Source organism: Acomys russatus, chromosome 13 (genome assembly GCF_903995435.1).
Source record: "Acomys russatus chromosome 13, mAcoRus1.1, whole genome shotgun sequence".
Lineage (NCBI taxonomy): Eukaryota > Metazoa > Chordata > Mammalia > Rodentia > Muridae > Acomys > Acomys russatus.
Window position 1 is genome coordinate 14,423,519 of NC_067149.1, and position 25,430 is coordinate 14,448,948.

Below are 25,430 nucleotides of genomic sequence, written 5' to 3' on the forward strand. Positions count from 1 at the left end.
ATCCCAACACTCCAGAAGCAGAGGCAGGTTGGTCTCTGAATTCCAGGACGGTCAAGCTACATAGAGGGACCCTGTTTTAATAAACCAAACCGAACTAAAAACAAGCAAATAAAAAAAAGATGGAGAGCAGTTGAGGACACCTAGATAAACCTTTGCCCTCCACATGTGTGCATGTGCACACGTACATGCTATACCCATACACACCACATGCATGTATACTTGGTTTTGGGGGGGGTTGAGGCAGGGTCTCTCTGTGTAGCCATGGGTGTCCTGGACTCACTCTGTAGACCAGGCTGGCCTCGAACTCACAGCGATCCACCTGCCTCTGCCTCCCAAGTGCTGGGATTAAAGGCATGAGCCACCACGCCTGGCTGCATGTATACTTGTATGTGTGCTCACACACATATACAAAAGATGGCATTATAGGGGATGGAGAGATAGTTCAGGGGTTAAGAATGCTTACTACTCCTGTGGAGAGCCTGCGCTCAGTTCTGAGCACCCACACAGGGGCTCCAAACATCTGTAATTCTAGTCCCAGAGGATCTGATACCCTCTTCTAGTCTCCGAGGGCACTAAATGCATGTGAAACACATATACACAGGAAATGAAAATAAGAATAAAATAAATCTTAAGAAGATTGAGCTACCTGAGTGTGGATGTAGTTGTGCAGCCGTAATCCCTGCATTCAGCAGGTGGAGGCAGGCAGATCGCTGTGACTTGAAGGCCTGCCTGGTCTACAGGTTGAGTTCCGAGTCAAACAGGACTATACAGTGAGACCCTGCCAAAAACAAAACAAAAGCCAACCAGCCGGGCGTGGTGGCGCACACCTTTAATTCCAGAACTAGGAGGCAGAGGTAGACAGATCTCTGTAAGTTCGAGTCTAGCCTGGTCTACAAAGCGAGTCCAGGACAGCCAAGGCTACACAGAGAAACCCTGTCTGGAAAAACCGAAAGAAAAAAGAAAAAGAAAAAAGAGAGAGAGAGAGAGATAGAAAGAAAGAAAGAAAAGAAAAGTCAACCAACTAAAACCCAAAAAAGATACAGCTGTACTAAATATATTTTCAGTAATATATGCTTATATCATCTGCTGGTTAAAATAAATAACCAAGATGAGCTGTGAGTACAATACCTCATGAGACGGGAAGGTGAGGTTGGTTATGCGTTGGGGTTACAGCTAAATCTGCAATATATTTACTATCAGATGATGCCTTAAAATGTCACTGCTTCTTTCTTGCAAGCCGAAGCCCTCTCCACCCTACCCGACAGTTTGAATCCCCCTTTCTTTCTTTCCTCCATGGTTTGCCTGCAAGCGGATGCTAATCCTTAGGCCCTGCCTCTTTTTCCTTCCTCTCATTATATCAACATCTTCAAGTAAGGCCAAATCGTCTCATCTCCCAGGGGGCCAATTGTGAAGTCAAACCCTATTTAGCAAATAAAATGCAAGATTTTTTTGTTTTTGTTTTTGCTCATTTATTTCAACAGACATGATTAATGTATGCGGATGTGGAGCCTAAAAAAAATTAGCAGCATGCTTTTTAAAAAGTAGTTTACAAATGTTTGTTTGTTTTTATGTTATGTGTATGTGTGTACGCCTGAGCATACACATGTGACGGCGGTGGGGTAGAGGTGGGGTGCGGGGTACCTGATAGGAGGACTTGGAGCTGAACCTGGATTCTGTGCAAGAGCATTAACTGTCTTATTAGCTGAGCCAGCTGTCCAGTGCCTGGAACACACCTTAGACTGCTTTCAGTTTATTTAACTTTAGAGGGTCTGGCTGCTTGGTTGTAGAAGAAAAGGCAGTTTATGCAATGTTTAGTGGAGAAGTCAAAAATACCTACCAGAAATGAACCGCAGTTTGAAACAGAGAGACCTGGGGGCAAGAGCTCTGGAATTTGCATCTCTCCGGCGTGTCTGTGTCCCTTACACCTTTCCTAAGTAACTTATCAGAGAAGGCTCGGAGACTACCCTGTTTTCAGGGCTTAGAAAAGTGGAAATCGGGGCTGGAGAAATGACTCAGCAGGGAAGGGCCCTTGCAGTTCTTTTAGAGACCTGGGTTTGGTTCCCAGCACCTATACATGGTGGCTCACAAATGTCTGGAACTCTAGTTCCAGGAGACCAGATACTGTCTTCTGATTTCTACAGGCACCAGGCACAAGAGTGGTGACAGACATACATGTAAACTACTCATACACATTAAAAAATTAGTAAGTCTAAAAAAAAAAAAATTGAAATGGAAGAAAAGGGAAACTCATGGTAGGCTGGTGAAATGTGCTCTTTGGGTTTGCTGTAGAGATGAGCATATCACGAGAGGCGGCGGCCACAAAATGACCCTTGACAAAAGGAGAAGGTAGGCCTGATTCCCTGATGGCTTCATGGTCGAAGTGGTAATCAAAATAGTTGAGCCGCAGAAAACTTTGATGTGGTTCCTGACAGCATGGAAGGCCAAATGGACAACTCACTGTGGTTCTACTTAGGTAGTAAAACTAGACGGAGGAGGAGGAGGAGGAGGAGGAGGAGGAGGAGGAGGAGGAGGAGGAGGAAGAGGAGGAGGAGGGGGAGGAGAGGGAGGAGAGGGAGAAGGAGGAAGAGAACCCTTTAAGTATGTGAAGAGTCCTGACAAAACAAAACAAAACATTATGGTTTCTCCCCCTTTCCCATCTCTGAGTCAGGACTTTGAATGAAAGTGATCAGGTCCCCTGATGTCACTTAGAAACACACAGCAAGCTCTTAGTCTCTGTCTTTCCCAAGGGGACACATGCCTACTCACCATGGTAACGGAACCCAGCCAAAGCAGACCTCCCAGGAATTGTGTCTGGCTCTAAACCAAAGTTCATCTAGCCGCTGAGCCTGAGTTCACTGTGGGACTCAGGTGGTTACTCTTGGGTTGATATTATACGTGTGTAAATGTGTGCATGTGTACACGTGGGTGCAAGTGTCCAGGGGTCAATATCAGGTGCCTTCCTCAGTTGTTGTCTGTCTTGTTTTTTTCTCTTTTATTTATATTTACTTTTTTTTTTTTAATGGGTGTGAGTGTTCTCCCTGCGTGTACATATGCACAACATGTGCGTGCCTGGTGCCCTGGATGTTAGAAGAAAGCGTCGCATTTCCTGGGACAGGAGTTACAGGGCATTGTGAGCCATCATTTAGGTATTGGGAACTGAGCCCTGTGACAGAGCAGCAGGTGCCTTTAACTGCGGAGCCATCTCTCCACCTCTCCATCTGATTTTTCTGAGAGAAGCTATCTCATTGAACTTGGAACTCAGTTAGACTGGCTGGCCAGCGAGCCTCTGGATGCTCCTGTCTCCTCTTCCCCAGCCCTAGGAGTATGGGTACTTGCTACAGTCCCCGGCTTATACATGGGCTTGGAGAGTCTAACTCAAGCCCTGCTGCTGCTGTAGCAAGCCCTTTCCTCACTGAGCCATTTCCCTAGGCCCTTGGCATTCTTTTCACAGTGGCCCCAGTGGATCTTCAAATACATGCTGTAATTATTTTCCTAGTTTTTGAGGTTTACAGTTGAATCGAGATGTCCAGCTACTGATAGAAAAAATACACATCATCCTCTGACCTTAAACTTGTCTATTGTGAGAGACGGGCTTTACAGAAATATTTAGGTTTTTTTTTTTTTTTTTTTGGTTTTTCAAGACAGGGTGTCTCTGTGTAGCCTTGGCTGTCCTGGACTGGCTTTGTTTGTAGACCAGGCTGGCCTCGAACTCACAGCGATCCGCCTGCCTCTGCCTCCCAAGTGCTAGGATTAAAGGCATGCGCCACCACGCCTGGCTCAGGTGTCTGTGTCTTGATTGATTCCTAGCGGGTTAGAAAATACTATCATAATAATAATTATAGGCCTGATAATAAACATTATTAGGCCATACTGGTAATTTAACAACAATACCCTTGAACCTCAGATTGTAGCAGATTCTGGAGTCCTTACTCTTCAGATTGAAAGTTATGGAGAAGATGCCTTGGGCCAAGATCCCTGAGTTTCCAGCCTCTTGTGGGAGCTTTCAGCCTCCATAACCATGCGACCCAATCTTTGTCATGATTCCCTGTCATCCTTTGCATCTCTATCTCTATATAACACCCCCCTGCTCACTTTGCCCAACACATTAAGATAGTAAAAAACTATGGAAATTGCAGGGTTTCTTATGACCTTCCTCACCTTGGGCTTATAGCATCAGTTACTGGGGCTGCTCAGCCTATTAGGAGCCAGTTGTGAGATAACCAGGGAAGTCAGGAGAGGGGAGTGGGTACCTTACCACTTCTGCAAATGGTACCATTTCAGAAATAGTGACATTCCTTCCTCAGTCAGAATTCATGGACCCGGGAACCAAAGGAATAAAAGTAGTTGTTAATTTCCTATGTGAAATGTGTGCTTCTTTGAATTTTGCCACATTTTTGTCTCTGGGTCTCTGTATTGAATTCATTTCCAGCTTGGAAAAAACAAGGGCTCATAAAAACTGGATGTGGAAACTGACACTGAGTGTTTACTTTTCATGCATCTCGCTTGGTAGCCCAGAAAGGGGTCGAGCATGGTGGCACAAGCCTTTAATCCCGGCCCTCGGGAGACAGAGGCAGGTGAATCTCTGTGAGTTCAGAGGCCAGCCTGGTCTACAAAAGTGAGTCCAGGACAGCCAGGGCTGCAGTCAGAAACCCTGTCTCAGGGGGGAAAAAAAGGGGGCTTTCTATTTGGCAAAGGTAATTGATTCTGATTCTCAAAGGGAACTAAAGAGAGAGAGTATTACAAAACAGAGGGAGGAGAGAATCTATTTGGAGAGAGCTGACTTATGAGTAAAGAGCACTTGTTTTTGCCGTGGTCCTGGGACCCAGATGGTGGCTCACAACCACCTGTAAATCTAGTTCTTTTTTTTTTTTTTTTTAAAGATGTATTTATTTATTATGTATACAATGCTCTGCCTGCATGTACACCTTCAGACCAGAAGAGGGCAGCAGATCTCATTGTAGATGGTTGTGAACTACCATGTGGTGGCTGGGAAGGGAACTCAGGACCTTTGGAAGAGCAGACAGTGCTCTTAACCTCTGAGCCATCTCTCCAGCCCCCTGTAAATCTAGTTTTAAGGGATTCCACACCCTCCTGGTACCAAAGGATACCAAAGAGGTCAAAGGATGGTGTGGAATGCCTTATAATGATGCACATACAATAATTTATGTATGAGGCTATTGTGTTGCTCCTTACATTATACATATAAATTATAGATAATGTAATTGGGTTATGCAGTTTCATGTCCCTTGTAATTTCACTCTGTTTCATACAGTGTGGTTCAGTTACGTGATGCTGATGTCTTCAGGTTTAGGAGGTGAAAGCCTGTCTGTCATGCAGGGTGAGGGTGGACATATGCCGTTATCTGCTTGAAATTCCCTATGTAGACCAAGCTGGCCTTGAACTCACAGGGATCCACCTGCCTCTGCCTCCGGAGTGCTGGGACTAAATGACAAGTGCTACCCTACCCAGCTACCTCCCCCTCTCTTCTTCCTTAAAGACAATTTAGGGGAGTTGGTTCTCTCCTTCCACTTTTTTTTTTTTCTTCTGGTTTTTCGAGACAGGGTTTCTCTGTGTAGCCTTGGCTGCCCTGGACTCGCTTTCTAGACCAGGCTGCCTTCGAACTCACAGCGATCCACTTGCCTCTACCTCCTGAGTGCTGGAATTGATTAAAGGTGTGTGCCACCAGGCCCTGCTGGAGAGATGGCTCAGCCATTAAAGGCTAGCCTCAGACCTAAAAAATAGAACAGGTCTTTAGACTTACATTGTAGATGCCTTACTAATAGAACTGTCTCCAGCTAGTCCTTCAGGAGACTTTTAACCTCATTTTATAGGCGCTCCTAACACTACTGTATGTGGGAAAGTCAGATCCCAGCTCCTATGTTTCTTTTTTTTTTTCTTTTTTTGAAGATTTGTTTATTTATTATGTATAGAGTGCACATCAGATCACATTATAGATGGTTGTGAGCCACCATGTGGTTGCTGGGAATTGAAAACAGGACCTCTGGAAGAGCAGTCTTAACCTATGAGCCATCTCTCCATCTCTCCAGCCCCATATTTCTGTTTTTTAAAAACTACTCATCCCCTTACACTTCACAATGGCTAGGTTCAAGTGCCTGCTGTAGATGCCATTTAAGGCACTAACCCTTTAAAAATTCTGTAATTAGTAGCCCCGCGCGGTAACACACACCTACAATCCCAGCGCTTAGGGCAGAAGCAGGCAAACCTCTGGGAGTCCGAGGCCAGCGTGGTCTACAAAACGTGTCCAGGATAACCAGTGCTACACAGAGAAACCCTGTCTTTATTCTCTCTCTCTCTTTCATTTTTTTCCTCTTCTTTCTCCTTCTTCTTCAGATTTATTCAAGACAGGGATTAAAGACGTGCGCCACTATGCCCGGCTGAGAAACCCTATCTTGAAAAACCAAAGAAAAAAGAAAAAAAAAAAAAAGAAAAAAGAAAAAAACAACTACAAAAATCTTTTAACTTGCAAATGTGATTATAATTGGTTTATTCTGGGGAAAGGAACCAAAAAAAAAAGAAACAGGCGTGAATTGTGCAGGGCTCCTAGCGCCCCCAGAGCCCGGTCTTGGGTTTATTGTGAGCATACAGTACTATGAGTGACGAAAAGGACCTAGCTGTTTGCGCCCCATCTCTTCCGCGGCCTTTCCCGCGCGCCCCGCGGGGCGTCCCTAGCAACGCGCGCGCTCTCTCGCAGCCCCGCCCCGCGTAAGGCGGTGACGGCAAGTGCGCCTGCGCGGAGCCGCAACCGCCAGTCAACTCGCTCCCCTGCCCGCCCCTCCCCTCTCCTCCTCTTCTACAGCCGCCTGGAACGCGACGCCAACATGGAGCCGGAGGACCTGCCGTGGCCGGGCGAGCTGGAGGAGGAGGAGGAGGAGGAGGAGGAGGAGAAGGGGGAGGAGGAGGAGGAGATGGAGGAGGTCGAGTCAGCGGCGGCGATCGAGGAGGCAGAGGAGGCCGCGGAGGCCCGGACCTCTGAGGAGACTGTGAGAATGGAAGAGTTTGAAGAGGCGGGGCCCGAGGTGGACTTGGATTTTTACAGCGAGTCCCCGCGGCGGGAGAGCGCGGACGAGGAGGAGGACGAGATGGCTAAAGTCTGGTTGGAGGCTCACCCTGGCCACTCTGTCAGACTTTTCCCTCCGCCCCCGTCCCCGCGGCACCTGTACGCTCCGGTCGAGCATCTGAGCAAGACAGAGGTGAGGAGCGGCGCTGTGGGGGAGGAGCGGCGCTGTGGGGAGGAGCGGCGCTGTGGGGAGGAGCGGCGCTGTGGGGAGGAGCGGCGCTGTGGGGAGGAGCGGGACTGAGGTCCGAGCGCCAGCCCTGATGCTTGCTTGCTTGATCTACTGAAATTGGCCCAAGGTCCCGGGAGCGGGCGCTGGTTGCGGCTCGCCTTGCCTACAGACTGGAGACAGACCCTGCTTGTGGGGCTGCCCGACTATTCCGCAGTGTCGGCTTCTTCCTGGGAATGACATCTCTGGTGTTTGTCCCGCCCCCCCCCCGTTTTTTCTTCCTCTTTCTGTTATTTAAGTAGGGCAGTTACAACAGATGCGCTGGGAGCCGGTACTCCCAGAGCGTGCAGTTAGAAAGGCTTTTTTGGCAGGAGGTGGGAGCTGGGGAGGGAGCTTAGGGAATAATAGCTTGCTAGTCGGGGGCATCTTAGTTTTACTGAAGTGCAAAAGGCTCCCTACCCGCCCCTCCAACCCCGGAGGATTTAGTATAGGTTTTGCGTGAATTCTTGAGACGCTTCCCGCCCATTGTGTGCCTCTGGAACCGCATTTGTAGCAATGGCCGGGTCCTTAGCCCGTGGCAGGAACTTAGAGTGGAAGCAGCTTGTGAGGCAGCTCCCGTCTGGAAAATTAGAAAGCACCAGGTTAAAGCCAAATGGAGGAAGAGCCGAGGTTACACAGGTCCTGCCACGAACCTAGCCACGTTCTCAATTGATGCCTTTTTTTTTTTTTAAACTACCCAGAACTGAGTTGTTGTTCAGTGTGGCCACTCAACAGTTCTTTATATACTAGTTAGTAATAAGTAAGACTAGAAGGGCTGGTGGTGTATTTAAGCGGTAGAGGTCTTGCCTGGTGTGTGCAAGGCCCTGAGTGCAAGCCGTAGTACTTGGTGGGAAAAGAATGTATAAAACTAGGAAGTCAGTGGCCCTTTTTGAATCACTTCTCAAGTGCTTAATATCCAAGCTTTGTAAGTGGTTGTCACGTTGGATATAGAAATTAGAGAAAGCCGGGCGGTGGTGGCGCATGCCTTTAATCCCAGCACTCGGGAGGCAGAGGCAGGCAGATCGCTCCGAGTTCGAGGCCAGCCTGGTCAACAAATCAAGTCTAGGACAGCCAAGGTTACACAGAGAAACCCTGTCTTGAAAAACAAAACAAAAACAACAGCAACAACAACAACAAAAAAAAAAAAAAAAAAAAAAAAAAAAAAAAGAAAAGAAATGAGAGAACAATTACATTATCTCAGTGAGAGTATGGCCTGATTGCTGAAGAGCAGTCTGTGGTGGTGTTTGCTTGCTAGATGTTGCAGGGGTGTTTAATTCACTCGGCTTATTCTTTAAGCATTCGCCTTGTTCTTGATGCTAAGGAAATTTTGGTGAACCAAACCGCTGCCTTCCTAGTGTTCCCATTCTAAGGAGGGAGGCAGATAAAACGCACACGGTCTCATAAGTAAAACTGGTGTATGCTAAAATGCTATGAAGGCATAAAATAGGAAACCTGGATTTGTCAGTGAATGAAGGTTGGTGAATTACCTTGAAGATTGTAAGGCTGACCAAACAAGGGTTTTTTTAAAAAGCCTAGATGAGGTTAGCAAGAGTGTGACATTTTCACATTTTACATTGTTTGTGTTTTTATTTGTTTGTTTGTTTGTTTTTGTAGGGCCTCTGGGCAGGCTAGGCAGACATTCTCTCTACCACTGTCCCAGATCATTTAAAACTTGGCATTTTCAAGGAATGAAGGCCAACGGCGTGGGTGTGGGCTACAAGGCTTTTTGCCGGGGATTTCTAGGCTTTATCCCTGGAGTCTGGAGAAGTCAATAAAATGTTTTAAAGACATTTATGATAAGATTTGTATTTCAGCAAGATAACTAGTGTAGTGTGTGTGTGTGTGTGTGTGTGTGTGTGTGTGTGTGTGTTGGGGGGGTAGTAAAGCAGCCCGAATAAGTGAAAGACACGAATTAGATGGTTGTTGCAATATTGTCAGGCAGAAAGTTTTTTGAGACAGGGTTTCTCTGTGTAGCCTTGGCTGTCCTGTACTCACTTTGTAGACCAGGCTGGCCTTGAACTCACAGCGATCCACCAGCGTTTGCCTTCCGAGTGCTGGGATTAAAGACATGCACCACCATGCCCGGCTCAGAAAGCTTTTTAGAACAAGGAAGTGAGCAGGGTGTGGTAGCATGTGCTTTTTATTTTGTTTGTTTGTTTTTCTTATTTTTTCAAGACCGGGTAAACTGTGTAGCCTTGGCTGTCTTGGGCTCGCTTTGTAGATCAGGCCGGCCTCTGCCTCCTGAGTGCTGGCTTTAAAGGCATGCACCGGCATGCACCACCATGCCCGGCTCTGCGTGTGCTTTTTAATTCCAACATTTTGTTTGTTTTTCCAAGACAGGTTTTCTCTTGTAGTAGCCTTGGTTGTCCTGGAACTTGCTCTGTAGACCAGACTGGCCTCAAACTCATAGAGATCCACCTGCCTCTGCCTCCTGAGTGCTGGGATTACAGGTGTGCGCCACCACCGAGAGGCTAACTGCACCCTTAGAGCAGTGGTTCTCAACCTTCCTAACGCTGTGACCCTTTAAGACAGCTCCTTAGGTTGTGGTGACCCGCAACCATTCATTGCTACTTTATAACTGTAATTTTGCTCCTGTTAGGATGAATCCTAATGTAAACTCAGGATATCTGATGTGCAACCCCCAAGGGGTTGAGGCTCACACGTTGAGAACTGCTGATTAGAGGCAAAGGGAGGTGGGTCTCTGAGTTCCAGACCAGCCTGGTCTACATACAACAGGGACATTGATGGGAATAGGGAAAAGTAGGTTGTTTCAAGAGGAGTTTGTCATGTAGGGGACGGTGTTGACAGGCTGGTGACATGATGCTGTGAATGAATTCACCAGTAGAAAGTTGAGGCTCTTAAGGGGAGACTTTTCTGTCACTATTTCAGTGTTGTGATGCCCTGGTTGTTTACGTCTTACCTTGTGGGACTCCTTGTGTGTTTCTTTTTATGTGGCTGGATATCTGAGTAGGGGCAAATTACTGATGGTCTAGTGTACTCATTAAAGAGTGGAGACAGTGCTGACAGTATGCCCTGAGGCAGATTGAAGCCAGGGGTTGTTAAGCTAGCTCTAGCCTAGCCTGCTTTGGGGGCCAAAAGAAAACAGCAGTGCTCTGAGATTAGAATGACTTGGCACAAACCACCCATCCCAGAACAGCATTGACATTTAGAAAGCAAAACCCATCACGTTTAGTAATGGATTGGATGTGGAGAGGGTAGTGTCTAGGTGTTAGGTTAATGAGTAAGTGCTTGTGCTGTTTTGAGATGTGGCCAGGTCTATGGTGGCTTTGAGAAGGTGATGGATTGGCTGGGTGGGTGCTGAGATTGAATTTGATTTTGAAGATTAGAGAAGTGGTGTGGGCTAGAAAATTAAGTAATATTATCTACAGCTAGACCATAGAGAAAGAGAACTGTGCTAACTTAGTTTGTTCTCATTTCTTATTTTAGTAACTATGAATATTTACATTTATTTTAATTTTGGTTTTTTGAGACAGGGTTTCTTTGTGTAGCCCTGGCTGTCCTGGCCTAGCTTCATAGACCAGGCTGGCCTCGAACTCACAGAGAGCCATCTGCCTCTTTCTTCTGAGTGCTGGGATTAAAGGAGTGTGGCATCATGCCCAGCTAAATCTAATTTTTTTAGGCCTCATGGAGAAATTCTTAAATTAGCCCACTTTAACTCTTCCCATACCTAATATGAGAGCATTGTTTTTCTGGATTACAGTGACCTGTCTAATTGTGGTAGAGAAATACTACTTTTTAGAACTTGGGATGTCTTTCTTCTCTGGAAGTTTTGTTACGTTTTTGAGACAGGTTCTCACTATATAGCCCTGGCTGGCCTGGAACTTGCTGTGTTGATCAGGCTGGCTTTGAACTCTTAGAGATCAGAGATCCTGCTGCCTCAGCTTCCCACGTGCTGGGAATAAAGGTGTGGCTATCATGCCCGGCCCTGCTTACATCAGTTATTTATATGAGAGCGTATATGCAGGGTGTAGGTGGGCCTCCTTTAGTTGTCTGCTTTCTGAAGTTGGGGATTATGAATCCTGATCTTGGTGCATGTTAATCACACTCTGCCTCTGAGTCACCGTGTCTAATGATGAACATGTTTTCTTGCTCTTACTGATCCTTCATACATTTACTGTACAGAAATGTCCATTTAGAGCTTTTGCCCATTTCTTTCTTTTGGCTGTCTGTTTCCTATTGGGTTTTAAATTGAACAAACCCAGGGGTTTCTGCATGTGTCAGCTGATCTCTCATCTAAACTAGAGGGAGGAAAGGAAAGAAAAATGATGTAATTATAATCTCAAAAAAAAAAAAAAAAGCATACCAAATATTTTACTTTTTTTTTTTTAAGTGTTTTTGTTTTGTTTTCTGAGCCAGGGTTTCTCTGTTTAGCCTTGGCTGTCCTGGACTTGCCTTGTAGACCAGGCTGGCCTCGAACTCACAGTGATCCATCTGCCTCTGCCTCCCAAGTGCTGGGATTAAAGGTGTGTGCCACCACTGCCCAGCCCTTTTTAGGTTTTTTGGACCGGGTTTCTCTATGTAGTACTGACTGTCCTGGAACTCACTCTGTCTACCATCCTGGCCTTGAACTCAGAGATCCTCCTGAGTGCTAGGATTAAAGGCTTGTACCACCACTGCCCAGCACATTTTACTTTCCTTTCTTCTGTGCTGGCTATTGATCTAAGGATCTTGTCAGCTCTTTTTACCTGAGTCACAAGCTGGTGGTCCTGGGTTTATAAGAAAGCCAAGTGTGGTGGTGCATGCCTTTAATCCCAGCACTCAGGAGGCAGAGGCAGGCAGATGGATGTGAGTTTGAGGCCAGCCTGGTCTACAAGTGAGTGCAGGACAGCCAAGACTACACAGAGAGACCCTGCCTCGAAAAACAAATAAACAAAAAAACTCCAAGAAAGCAGGTTGAACAAGCCATGGGGAGCAAGATTACTAGCAGCACTCCTCCATGGCCTCTGCATCAGTTCCTGTCCTGCCTTCTTTGGTTTGAACTGCAGTGTGGAAGTGTAAGCTGAGTAAACCTTTTGCCCCCCAACTTGCTTTCTGTACATGGTGTTGACTTTGTGTGCTGCTTGGGTAGTATGGGCATGCTAACATACTAATTCTTTCTAGCCTCCAAATAGTGACTATCGGTTTATTTGTGCTAAACCCACTCTTAGCCTTTCTCTTCTCCTCTCCCCACCTCTCTCACTGTATAGCTTGCTTGGATGACCTGGGACTCCGCTATATGGATCAGGCTGGCCTCTGCCTGGGATTTAAAGATGTGTGCCACCATGCCTGGCTATGGCTGCTTTTAAAAATTTCTTTGATTAGCATCTTAGACTCTTTTGGATACAGGTCTTTTACCTTCTTGGTTTAATCTGTATTTATTTGTTTGGTTGGCTTTTTTGAGATAGGGTTTCTTTGTATAGCCCTGGCTGTCCTGGAACTCACAGAGATCCAACTGCCTCTCATGTGATGGGACTAAAGGCGTGTGCCACCACTGCCCAGTGAAGCATTTATTTAATTATTAACTAATGTGTGTATGTGTGTGTGTGTTAGGATCTGGAACTTGCTATAGCCCAGCTTGGCCTTGAACTCTTTAAAAGTCTTTGCTCTGTCAAAGTGCTGGGATTACTGGCTGCTGATTTATTTATTTATTTATGGTTTTTTGAGACAGGGTTTCTCTGTGGAGCCTTGGCTGTCCTTGACTCGCTTTGTAGACCAGGCTGGCCTCGAACTCACAGTGATCCGCCTGCCTCTGCCTCCTGAGTGCTGGGACTAAAGGCGTGCACTATCACTACCTGGCTTAGTTTCTTTCTTAACCTGTCTATCACACAAATAATTGAGACTCTTTTATATTTGTTTATAAGGCTTTACAATACAATCTTGAGCAGTTTAAGACTGTTCTTAACCCTGCATATAATCCTGACTCCGTCTTTACCAAAATTCCCAAGTTACTTGCTTTTTAGTTCTTTCTTTGCTCCAGCTGAATCTTTTTCATCTTTCCTGCACCTCTGCCTCTGGCTGAATCCCCTACTTCCTCTTCTAACTCCTCCCCTGGCTGGCAAGAAGTCCAGCCCTATTCTCTGCCCCTGCTCAGCAAGTGGCTGTAAACTACTTTACTGACATATCAAGGGACAATTGGGAAGCAGTGTTTACACAACATTGAGACAGGAGATTCTCAGAACAAGGCTTGCAACCAGATATGGGGGTACAGAAATCAGCATTTGAATTACACAATAACCTTATGCCTATAGTCTTTTTTTTTTTTTTTAATTGTAATATTTCTTTTGTGCCTACAGTCTTAAGCTTACCTTAGCTTATTAGGCATGTTTAATAAAGTAGATTTAAAATTTTCTTTGTGTGTATGCATGCACAGGTGGCCATTGAGGCCAGAAGAATGTATGGGATCTCCTGGAGCTTGAGCTGTCTTTGGGTGCTGGGAATTGAATTTAGGCCCAATGGAAGCGTGGCAAAACTCAACTGCTGAGTGAACTCTCCAGCCCCTGTTTTTATTTAATCTGTTGTATTTGGATGTTTGTGTGCATATATGTGCCTTCATGTGCGCACACACTCATGTGTGGAAGTCAGAGGATAGTTTATGGGCATCGGCTCCCTTCTTTCATTATGTAGGTGTGAGTACCAGGACTGAGCAACATGTTGGTCAGGCTAGCTGAAAAGACCTTTGCCTGATGAGTCATCTCACCACCTTATTTATGTGTTTAGAGAAGGGTGTCATGTAGCCCAGGCTAGCCTCAAACTCACTAGCCAAGGATGACTTGATTCTCCTGCTACCACACCCTCAAGTACTGGGATTATAGGCCTGTATCGTGTTGATATGGTGCTGGAGGTTGACCCAGGGCTTTGTATGTACTAGGCAAGTCCTCTTCCAGCTGGGCTACCTGTACAGTTTCTATTCTGATTTTTAAATTCGCCCTCCTAATTTTTCTTAATCTCTTGTAAACTCAAATTTGCATATAAATAATCATTACTTTTGCAATTTTCCTCCTCTTGTTAATTTGTAGTAGATTAGCTGTTTGGATTCTAGATAGAAATTGACAAAGCGAATTTGGATCTTTTGGGTTCTCTTTTCTTTTGGCTGATATAGAGGTTTTTTGTTCTTTGTTTCTTGCTTTATTTATTTATTTATTTATTTATTTGGTTGCAGTTTTCCTATTACCTCTTAACCAACAGAGGAGTTGCCTTTCAGCACTGCAGAGTCCAGCAGTCACTCCTCTCTGGTCTCAGGTGTAGCAGAGCTCTGTCTTAGGCTATAGGAGAGAATTAAGGATAAATCAGTGAGAAGCAAAGTGGAGTTCATTATGAAAGTATACTCCCAGAGGCCTGAGGGGACTTTTCAAGAGTCTCAGACCAACTGTCTTAACAATTTTCAAGTTATCTTGTTTCAAGAATGTAAAATGTACCAAAATTTAAAAGAGTAAATGAAATGTGCTGGGCATTGGTGGCTCAAGCCTTTAATCCTAGCACTCAGGAGGCAGAGGCAGAGGATCTCTGAGTTCAAGGCCAACCTGGTGTACAGAGTGAGTTCCAGGACAACCAGGACTACACAGAGAGAACCTGTCTGGAAAAACATAAACAAAAAGGAAAATGTTTGGTATGCTTTTTTTCCTTATATTTTTGAGATTGTAACTACACCATTTTCCTCTTTCCTTTCCTCCCTCCAAACCCTTCCATATACCCCTCTCTCTTTGGTGTCTTTTTTCATTGTTACATGCATATATTTATATGTATATACATGTTTTCCTAACTATAACCTGCTCTGTCTAAACGATTTCTACTTAAAATGATTATAAGTGATTTGTGGGTGCTTTGTGAAGGTTTGTAGATGAAATCTGATAAGATAAAAATCAGTCAAAGCAGGTGAAAGGAATTCTAACTATGCATAGGTCTGAGGGAAAGGAAAATGTATTTTAACTATAAACATTGCTCATTATATTGTTTGGGAGATTTTTTTCAAAAGTGCTGGTTTATAGCTGAGAAAAGAAGACTAATTGATTGAAATAGGTCGCCTTTAAGCACGGGTCTGCTGAGATGTGCCCAGGAAATGACTCTACACGGGTGATCTTCACAGTGTTTTGTTTTCCTCTTTCTTTTTTTGGGGGGCGGGGTGGTGGTTTCGAGACAGGGTTTCTCTGTGTAGCCTTGGCTGTCCCGGACTCACTTTGTAGACCAGGCTGGCCTCACACTCACAGCGATCCCCCTGTCTCTGCCTCCCAAGTGCTGGGATTATAGATAGGCATGAGCTGCCACATCACATCCACTAGTTTTCTCTCCCCTCCCCCCCAATTGTGTTCAGATTCTGGGCTCGGAGCCAGAGAGACATTTGCACCTGGAGGGAATGGCGGTCATGGTGTCCTCCACACAACACCTCTTACGTTTCCCTGATCCTTCTCCTCATGCTATAAGCTGACTGTAGCTCCTGATATTAGGGTTAGTTTTGTGGCTGTAAGCAGTAAGACTAGAAAATAGATAATTCACATTTTTTTTTTCTTAGTTGCTTTTACTATAGGTATAGAATTTTGGGAACTGGAAGAGTTTAGTGAAAAGTATGTTTGGGTCTAACTGGTTGATGAACTTAAATAATTTGGATAGTACTGTGAAGTAAAAGTGTGTGTGCGTGCGCACGCGTCTGTGTGTGTGTTTCTGGGAAGATGTGAATAAACATATACTGACCCCAGATAGGCAAACAGTGATAAGCCAAAGTAAGGATTCCAAGTCCAGCTATGTGAACAAATGCATTACGGAGGTTGGAAGGCCCAGTGAGCAGAGGGCCTTAGGCAGGAGGGGCTGATTACTCAGGGGTGTAGTTTCCTGTTCTCTTATTTTAATTGATAGATTAGGCCATATATTTTTCCTACTGCACATGTTTCTTCTCATAATGCATCTGATTTGATTCATGTTTGCCCAATTATACATAAATAATATTATAAATAGGATTTTTTTCCTAAAAATTCATTGAAACAGTTTTTCTTACTGCTCACACACCCTAAACCAGTTCGGGCCAGATCAGTCTTTCTCTTTGTCCTGTTCAGATACATTATACTTGAATAAAAACAGTCTACATTTTTTTTTTTTTTTTTTTTTTTCTGTTTTTTGTTTGTTTGTTTGAGACGAGATTTCTCTGTGTAGCCCTTACTGTTCTGGACTCGCTTTTGTAGACCAGACTGCCCTTGAACTCACAGAGATTTGCATGCCTCTGCCTCTTGAGTGCTGGGATCACAGGTGTGTACCGCCATGCCCTGCTAAATTTGACTGTTGTTAGGGGCAGAGAAGGCTGTGCTATTGTTCAGAGTGAAGTCTGCATGTGGCCTGTGCAGGTGGAGAGTTAAGGGGTTCTGAGGTGCATTCTTTGGAGAGGGGTGTGTGTGCATAGTACATGCAAGGGAGGGAACGAGTCTGGCAAGTGCAGTATTCCAAGGGTGTGTGTGCATGATCCAAACCAAATAGGGTCGCAGGCCACTAAACTATGTCCTAGGTGTGCCTGCCTTAAATTGACTTTCTGCACACCCTCCTGTGAGGGAAGGTCAGTAGGTCTGGTCTTGAGTCTCTCCGGGGTAGTTACGGTTGTTTCTGATGAAGATGGTAATGCTGTTATGCTTGGAGAATAGCCTTTTATAACAACATGAAAGCATTTTATAGAGTAAAAAGTGGATTCTAGCATGGTTGCTTTCGCTGTTGTACATTATTCTGCTTATGTGTGCTTGATTGATCAGGTTGTTCCCCTGACTTGCCCTGTGTGGCAGCCATCAGTGTATCAAGACCAGACTTGTGCGCAGTTTTCCAACTCCAGTACAGTGTCGTTGGAAACAGCAGTGCAGTGGGGCTCTGGGGAGGATGAGGTAAGTCTGGGGCAAATTCTTTTTCTTTTTACCAGCAGCACAAGAAATGCTGTGATGTAAAGAATGTGCAGAGGTGAGTTGCTGTTTCAGTGTCCTGATAGGACTGCGTAACTTTATGTGGAGCAGAAGCTCGTCCCTGCGCTTTGCTTTCAATCCTCTACCCTCTTCAGGAGTATGGTACAGAGCCTTTGTGTATGTGCCTTATCTCTTAGGATGGTTGCCATATAAGAAGTTAGTACGCTGGGCGGTAGTGGCATACACCTTTAATCCCAGCACTCGGGAGGCAGAGGCAGGCGGATCGCTGTGAGTTCGAGGCCAGCCTGGTCTACAGAGTAAGTCCAGGACAGCCAAGGCTACACAGAGAGACCCTGTCTTGAAAAACTTAAAAAAAAAAAAAAAAGTTAATACATTCAAAATTAGAAACTTATTACCTGGCCATAAGTAGTATACTTTAAAAGGAAAGGTGCCGATTTCCATTTGTTTGATTTTTTCCAGATAGGGTTTCTATGTATAGCTCTGGCTGTCTTGGAATTTGCTCTGTATACCAGGCTGGCCTAGAACTCACAGAGATCCTCCTGCCTCTGCCTCCTGAGTCCAGGGATTAAAGGTGTGTGCATCACCATTGCCCTGCTGTCTATTTTTATTTTAAACAGCTAAGTTTATTGATATATAAAGTGAACTGCTTTGTCAGATAAGATTTGAAAGATACAGTCTTGTAAATATCACTATGTTTGAGACATATAGCATTATTGTTTTTATTTTTTTTTAATTAAAAAAATTTTTTTTAAACAGAATTAATCCACTTTATTTTTCTTGTAAAAACCCTTATGTGGTAGCCACAGCTGGAGCCTGGGTCTTCTGAACAGACACTCTGGTGTGGGTTTTCACAAGATGATCAGTGAATTCCTGATAAGGAGACTTGGTGAACACAGTTTCTTTTCAGAGGTCGGGTGTCAGGTAGCTGTAGGTCTTGGAAATGGCATCAAAAGTGGCCTTAGCAAAGTTGCCCAGGGTGGCAGTACAGCCCCTGGCTGATATGTAGCAGTCATCAATACTGGCCATCATCAGTAGCTTCTTGGGCACAGGAGCTGAGACAATGCCAGTGCCTCTGGGGCCAGGGATGAGACCACCAAACAGAGCCACAGTGGCCTGTCACCTTGCATGGAACAGCTTGCCAATCTTGTTCCCCCCAGTAGCCTTTCTGCACAGGGACAATGGAAAGGTTGGCCAAGATAATGGCCCCTCGGATAGCAGTGGCTACCTCCTTGGAGCACTTAACACCAAGACCAACGTGACCATTGTAGTCCCCAATAGCAACAAAAACCTTGAACCTGGTCCGCTGGCCAGCCCGTGTCTGCTTCTGCACTGGCATGATCTTGAGAACCTCATCCTTTAGGGATGCGCCCAGGAAAATAATCAATAATCTCGGACTCCTTAATGGGCAGGGAGAACAGATAAATCTCCTCCAAGGACTTGATCCTCATACCCTTAACCAGGCGGCCCAGCTTGGTGACGGGATCCACTCCTTGTCTTGGCATTTCCTTCACGAGCCCTGTGGCTTCCACCACTGCCACAGGGCCTCGGCCACAACCGCCGCCCCTAAGACCGCTGCAGAATCCTCTCCGCCTCACCCCCCTAATCCTGGGCCCCCGGGTCCTCTGGGCCCTCCCGCTGCACTGGCGTCATCTGCCATTTGGTGTTTTCCCGAGGAAGAAGAAGCTTTTTAAAATTTTTATTAATTTATTCTAGCATTATTGTTATGTACAAAAGTTTCTGTTTTTTTTTCCCCCCAGAGCTGAGGCCCGAACCTAGGGCAAGCGCTCTACCACTGAGCTAAATCCCCAAGCCTGTACAAAAGTTTCTGAATGCTGTTTTAATCATTGCCTTCTTCAGTTCCTGACCTTCTATAGCACCTGTAGTGGTGGCTCTGTGGCTTTGCCTTTTCAAAATTATAGTGTGTAGTTTTTAAATTTTTGATTTCTTTCCTTCTGAAATTAGCCCATGTTGTATGTATCAACTCTTTAATCTTCATTGTTGGATAATATTCTTTCAGGTTTTTGAGTAAACATGACTTCATTTCTACTGAGTAAATACCTAGGAATAGATGAGCTAAGTTATTTATTGGTATATATAACTTTACAAGAATATGCTAAATTATTTTCTGAAGTACCTGTTGCATTTTGCCTAAGGAATGCTGTAGCTAGGTTTAGAAATATTTGCTAAGTTGTTTTTTTTTTTAATTACAACAGTATAGATTTGTCATGTAGTACCAAATGTCGTGAGGACTGAGAACACAGTATAAGTGTCAGTGACTACCTGGTGCTAGGAGAGTGTTAGAAGAGGGCTAGAAGGAGGTTAGTAGGGAGAAGGAGCCTAGAAGGGACAGTTTTCCTTTCCCGCTGTGGCAAGATCATTGTTAAGCACGCTGTGAGTAGACAGTAGTTGGAGTATTAATGTGTCGACTCAGTTAGTGACCAGCACCCTTCCCTTTAAATTGTTTCAGAGAGCAGGATCTTGGCATCATCTTCCTCAGGAAAGGGACTCTTTGCAAACCCTGGATACATCTCAGACTGGGACTGGCAGACGAGAAGGAGCAGAAGTAACAGAGCTCCCCTCTCTGGAGGAAGGTGGATTGGCTCAGTCACAGCGTCCAGTAAAGGAACCAAAGCTAGATCTTTTGTGTTCTCCGTTGCTAGGTAATGTCTCTGTATGTTTTGTTTTTTAAAAAACATTTAATTTTACTTCAAGAGCATGGGTGTTTGACCCACAGGCATGTCCTTTTGTGCATGTCCTTCTGTGCACCATGCTTGTGCCTGGTGCCCATGGAGGCCAGAAGAGCATGTCAGGTTCCCCGGAACTGGGATGATGGGTGCTGGGTGTGGCCTCCTTTCTCTGGGAGGCTGGGCTGAGAATCTGGTCACAGTTTTCTTCAGCTTTCTGGAGGCTAGCTGAGGAAGAAGGCTCTGTCCTGAGAACTAGCTCTAGGGAGCACAGGGCGGGCCTAGCCAGGGTTGAGGGCTTGAGACAATAGGAATCTGCCGCGCGCGCGCGCGCGTGTGTGTGTGTGTGTAAACCACCGCACTTGGTTGAAATAAAGACAGTTAAGAGTCGGAGAGCTCGGGGCTGGAGAGATGGCTCAGAGGTTAAGAGCACTGATGGCTATTCCAGAGGTCCTGAGTTCAATTCCCAGCAACCACATGGTAGCTCACAACCATCTATAATGTGATCTGATGCCCTCTTCTGGCCTGCAGGTGTAGGTAGAACACTGTATACATAATAATAAATAAATAAATCTTTAAAAAAAAAGCCAGAGAGCTAGATTTTAATTCACTAAGCCTAATCAAAGACAGGGGAGCTACAGGAGGGAGAAACTGGGATTCCCCACCCCACTAAGTCTCTGGGTTTTTAAACCAAGGGTATCTGAATTACAGGACACAGAGCCAGGACACCTCCTGGGGCTTGTCTCCAGGGCAGCTTTGATATGTATTTCTTCGAAGACCCATCTTTGACACCTTTTGTGTGGTTTAGGGTCTGTGCTTTGGAAGTGTTCCTGCAAAGAACTAGCCTTTTAACACATTTCTGGTCTAGTGGGTTATTGCCAGCAGGGGGTACGCTCACCTATGTCCTAGCACTAGGGAAGCTTACTGGAGCATCTTCTCTGCCTTCTGACAAGGGCCCACAGCTGGGATTCAAACCTAGATCTTGAGAGAGAGCTCTCTCTCTCCAGCCCCAAAGCCTCTGTGTCTTTAACCAGTGGTAATAGCTTGTATTTCTTTTCTTTTCTTTTCTTTTTTTTGGTTTTTTGAGACAGGGTTTCTCTGTGTAGCCTTGGGTGTCCTGGGACTCACTTTGTAGACCAGGCTGGCCTCAAACTCATAGTGATCCACCTGTCTCTGCCTCCCAAGTGCTGAGATTAAAGGCATGTGCCACCACCGCCCAGCTTCTTTTCTTTTTCAAGACAGGATTTTTCTGTGTAGGCTTGGCTGTCCTGGACTTGCTTTTTACACCAAACTGGCCTCAAACTCAGAGAGAGCTGCCTACCTCTGCTTCTTGAGTGTTGGGATTAAAGGTGTACACCACCTGGCTTATATTTTATAAAACTGTGTGTGTGTGTGTGTGTGCACACGTACATGCACGTGTGGGGTGACTTGTTAGTTTGGTTTAAATAATCCATTTTAATTGAGGGTCCCTGTGGCGCTATACTCAAAAGGAGTAGTTAGTTCTGGTTTTCCACATTGGCTGGTTAACGTAGCTATATCAAACATGCTGTTGATCCTCCTTTTAGCGTGCCCACGGCTGAGAGGTGGCCACACCCAGTCCCAGGGGCCTTTGTCACCAGTCTTCCATAGCACAGTTGCTCTTGGGAAAGACACTATCTTTGGTGTTCCTTCACCAGTGGAGTCTCAGTGTTTCCTCACAGATAATAAGTGTCTGTATGTCTTAGTTTGCTTTCATATTTGCCTCCTTTTCTGTGAAGAACTTTCCATAACTAGATGACAGTATTACTATGGATTAGTGTTACTGCAGTTTTAAGAGCAGGAGTCTAAAAATGGTAGTCCACAGGCCGAAGCTCAGTTTTGTACTCTTGAGTACAAGTTTTAGAATGCTTATTTTTCATACTTATTTATCTAATTTAGTTGTTCCCAGAAAGCATCACGTGTGACATATCCCATCCTGCTAGGAACTCTAGATCTTCCTGGTTGCTGGCATATGTGTGCATACCTCCAAGCCTGGAAGCATTTTGTTTTTTTACTTTTATTGTGGTGCTCTGGATTGAACCCAGGGCTTTGCACATGCTTGGCAAATACTTTACTGCTGAGTTACAAGCTCTACCATTTGAATTTTTAAAAGATCGTGAAAACAAAGTGTATGTGACAGTTTGTTTACATGTTATCAACAGGCCCAAACTACTTATTTTCTGACCCTTGACCAAAAATGCTTGCTTACTTGCAGTGTAGAGGTTAAAACGAGGACATGTTAAGTATAGGACGCTGCATTTAACTTAATATAAGATCTTCATCAAAAAGGTAGAATGCTAGTAACAGAAAATAAGATCTGTTAAAGCTAATCATCAAGGAAAATTCTGTAATAGAAAGATTTCAGATTTAATGAGAGACCATACAATGTAATTTCTAGTGTCCTAATGTATTGTATAGCTACAGTTTTTCCTTTACAGTAGATAAAGTAAGACATTTAAAGCTGGTTCTTCCATCTTATGGCCAGTGGACATGCTATTCCTGCTGTTCTCTCCTGCATGGATGCTACCATCATGGTGTTAGGCTTTCACCAATGACAGATGGCATTGATATGACCAGTGATAGAGGCACCTGTGCTGGCAACATCTATCCACATGTTGAGAGCAGTATGAGAAGGCACTGTCTGTTAGCTGTACAGCCTTCCCTTCAATTACACACATGTATGTGGCATGTTTGAAAACTTTAATTTTGGCTTGCTCCTTTAGAAACAGCATTTTCTACTTACCTGATTTAACTCTCAAACTCCACTCCGATATTTAAGGAGATGCTCAAATGGTGCTTATAACTAATTACTTATGATTTCTTGGCTTTGTATTTTTCCGATTCTGTAAGTTCTAAAACCTGGTTAGGGATAACTAATTTTTAATTTCATTATTTATTTTTCACATTATTTTATGTGTATGTATGGGTGTTTTGCCTGCATGTATGTTTATGCACCACCCAAGACTGGTGCTGGAGGAGGCCAGAACAGGATGTCAGATCCCCTGGGAGTAGAATTACAGATGATTGTAAGTCACAATATGTGTGATGCTTTTCTTTTTCTTTTTTTAATGGGACAGGGTTTCTCTTGTGTAGCCCTGGCTGTCCTGGAATCACTCAAACTCACAGAGACCTGCTTGCTTCTGTCTCCTGAGTGGCAAGATTAAGAGCGTGCACCACTACTGCCTGGCTGGAGCCAGTGCTCTTAACCATTGAATTATCTCTCCAGCTCTAGATAACTAATATTTTAAAGATTACCAGATCATTTAAATGACCAGTGTTTTGAGTTAATTGAAAATAATTTCTTATAGTCACCAAAGCCTTTTGTGGTATTAGACTAGTTTGTTTTTTAAAACTTTGTTGATTTTTTCCAGGGATGAAGACTGTCTTGTTTTGAAGGTTTAAAAATTATTTTTTAAGTCAGTGCCAGAGATGAGCCGTACTAAATCTCTGATGTTAAGATGTTTTCTTTCTGTGTGTGGATGTGTGTGGGTGTTTCAAATGTGTCCCTGGGCAACATCCTTGGGTGTTGTTCCTTAGGAGCTATTCACTTACGTGCCTTTGACTCACTGGCTGGTTAGCAGACCAAGGATCTGCCCAGCTTCACCTTTCCAGTGCTAGGATTGCAGGTTGCAGTACCATGCCCAATTTTCTTACATCATCTTGTGGAATTGAACTCAGGTTTTCACACTTGAGCAGAAAGCACTTTACTGACTAAAATGATATTTTTTTCAAAGATTCATTCATTTTTATTTTATGTGTATTGGTGTTTTGTCTGCATGTACGTCTGTGAAGGTGCCAGATTTCCCTGGAATTGGAGCTACAGACAGTTGTGAGCTGCCATATGGGTGCTATGAATTGAATTTGGGTCCTTTGGAAGAACAGCCAGTGCTCTGAACTGCTGAGGCATATCTCCAGTCCTCTAAAATGATATTTTTAAAGTTACTATCTGTCTGTCTATCTTTTTTTCTTAAAGCATTTGTCAAAGAAACTGTATTGACAGTGAGTGTATCTTTCCGTAGATGCCACTGTTGAGGTGTACGCTACATCCTGTATCAGACACTGACGCACTAGCAACACTGTGTTTACAGTGTTCTGACTACACGTGCGCCTGCACACAGAAGAGGGCACCAGATCTCTTTATAGATGGTTGTGAGCCACCATGTGGTTGCTGGGAATTGAACTCAAGACCTCTGCAAGAGCAGTCAGTGCTCTTAACCTCTGAGCCATCTCTCCAGCCACCTGTTTCTTATTTTTAACCAATTTAGCAAACAGTTTTAATTTAAATAACTGCTGAGTGTAGCAGGTACTTTGCTTGTCATTGAGGATATAGCCGGGATAAAGTGGCTTTGTAGAGTTTGATAGGAACCAAGTGTGCTGACTCCAGAGTAGTGAGAGCATTAGGGCCCCAAGTGAGGGGCTGTAGCAGCACTGTGAGCAATAACACTGCTGTGAATAGTAATACTGGGAGCAAAAATTCTTTGAGGGCATTCCAGGGAGAAGGCTGGTGCCAGGTGGAGTCCTCGCGGGGTAGTAGTTGATATCAAGAAAGTGCTGTAGCAATCATTAATGTACAGAAAGCAGTTTAGTTTTAACAACACATTACTAAAGTCAATTTTAGTAGGCTTCTGTTTTAGAAATAAAATTTTATTTCTATGAATATTTAGTTTTTGTTTTTGTAACTTTGTAAGTTCTATAGGGAATACATATGTCACACTAGTTTATATATATTTAAAGACATAAGACTTACTAAGCTGGGCATGGTGGCACATGCATTAAGCCCTCCTAGCACTTGGGAGGAAGAAGCAGAGGCCGGCAGATCTCAGAGTTTGAAGCCACCCTGATCCACAGAGGGAGGATTCCAGGACAGCTAGGGCCACACAGAGAAACCCCCTGAAAAAACAGCACCCCGCCCCTCCTGCCAGCCAAGACCAGCAACAAAAAGTTACTTAACGTTGGTAGGAAACCATAATGTTTTTTTCTTTAACGTAAGTTTTCAAACTCTTTAGATAACATACCTATTTTATACATTTCAGAACCAGAACTCTAGAAAGCATTTGTTTGTGATATCTTCTCATAGTAGAACGTAAACAGGAAATTTAAGAGATGTTTATTTATTAAAAATTGACCACCTCTTACTTAAATGTTACTTATTATACGTAGTTTTCTAGACAACCGTTTTGTAAAACAAAGCTATTTATTTAAAAGGGAGGCCTTGTTTCCATATTATTTTCAATATAATTTTTATCATCACTTCCTAAGAATGTCATAGGGCCCTAGAGCCTTAAATCACACTTTGATACAGTGGTATTAGTTTTTATATTACCTCCTATGATTGAGGGGCCAGCAGTGGGACTTAGCAGACAGAGGCACCTGCTGCCAAACCTGATGACCAAAGGTTGATTTTTTTCCACATAGTGGAAGGAGAGAAATGGTTACTGCAGGTTGTCTCCTGATTGTCATTTGAACACCAGTGCACACTCAACACCTGTCCACCTACCTAACTGCTCACACAAAATAGAAACGTGATAGTAAAGAAGACACGCTTTAATTGTAAATGG

General features: G+C 44.4%; 1 protein-coding gene across 1 annotated transcript in view; it reads left to right on the forward strand.

The window, feature by feature from the left end:
• The first annotated feature begins 6,824 nt into the window (after positions 1–6,824).
• Alms1 (ALMS1 centrosome and basal body associated protein) overlaps positions 6,825–25,430 on the forward strand; it is an 87,116-nt gene continuing 68,510 nt past the window's right edge. The window contains exons 1-3 of the mRNA XM_051154661.1: positions 6,825–7,211; positions 17,009–17,134; positions 19,638–19,830. Of these exons, the coding sequence (XP_051010618.1) occupies positions 6,840–7,211; positions 17,009–17,134; positions 19,638–19,830 (691 nt within the window). The 5' untranslated portion in view covers positions 6,825–6,839. The remainder of the gene's footprint in view (positions 7,212–17,008; positions 17,135–19,637; positions 19,831–25,430) is intronic.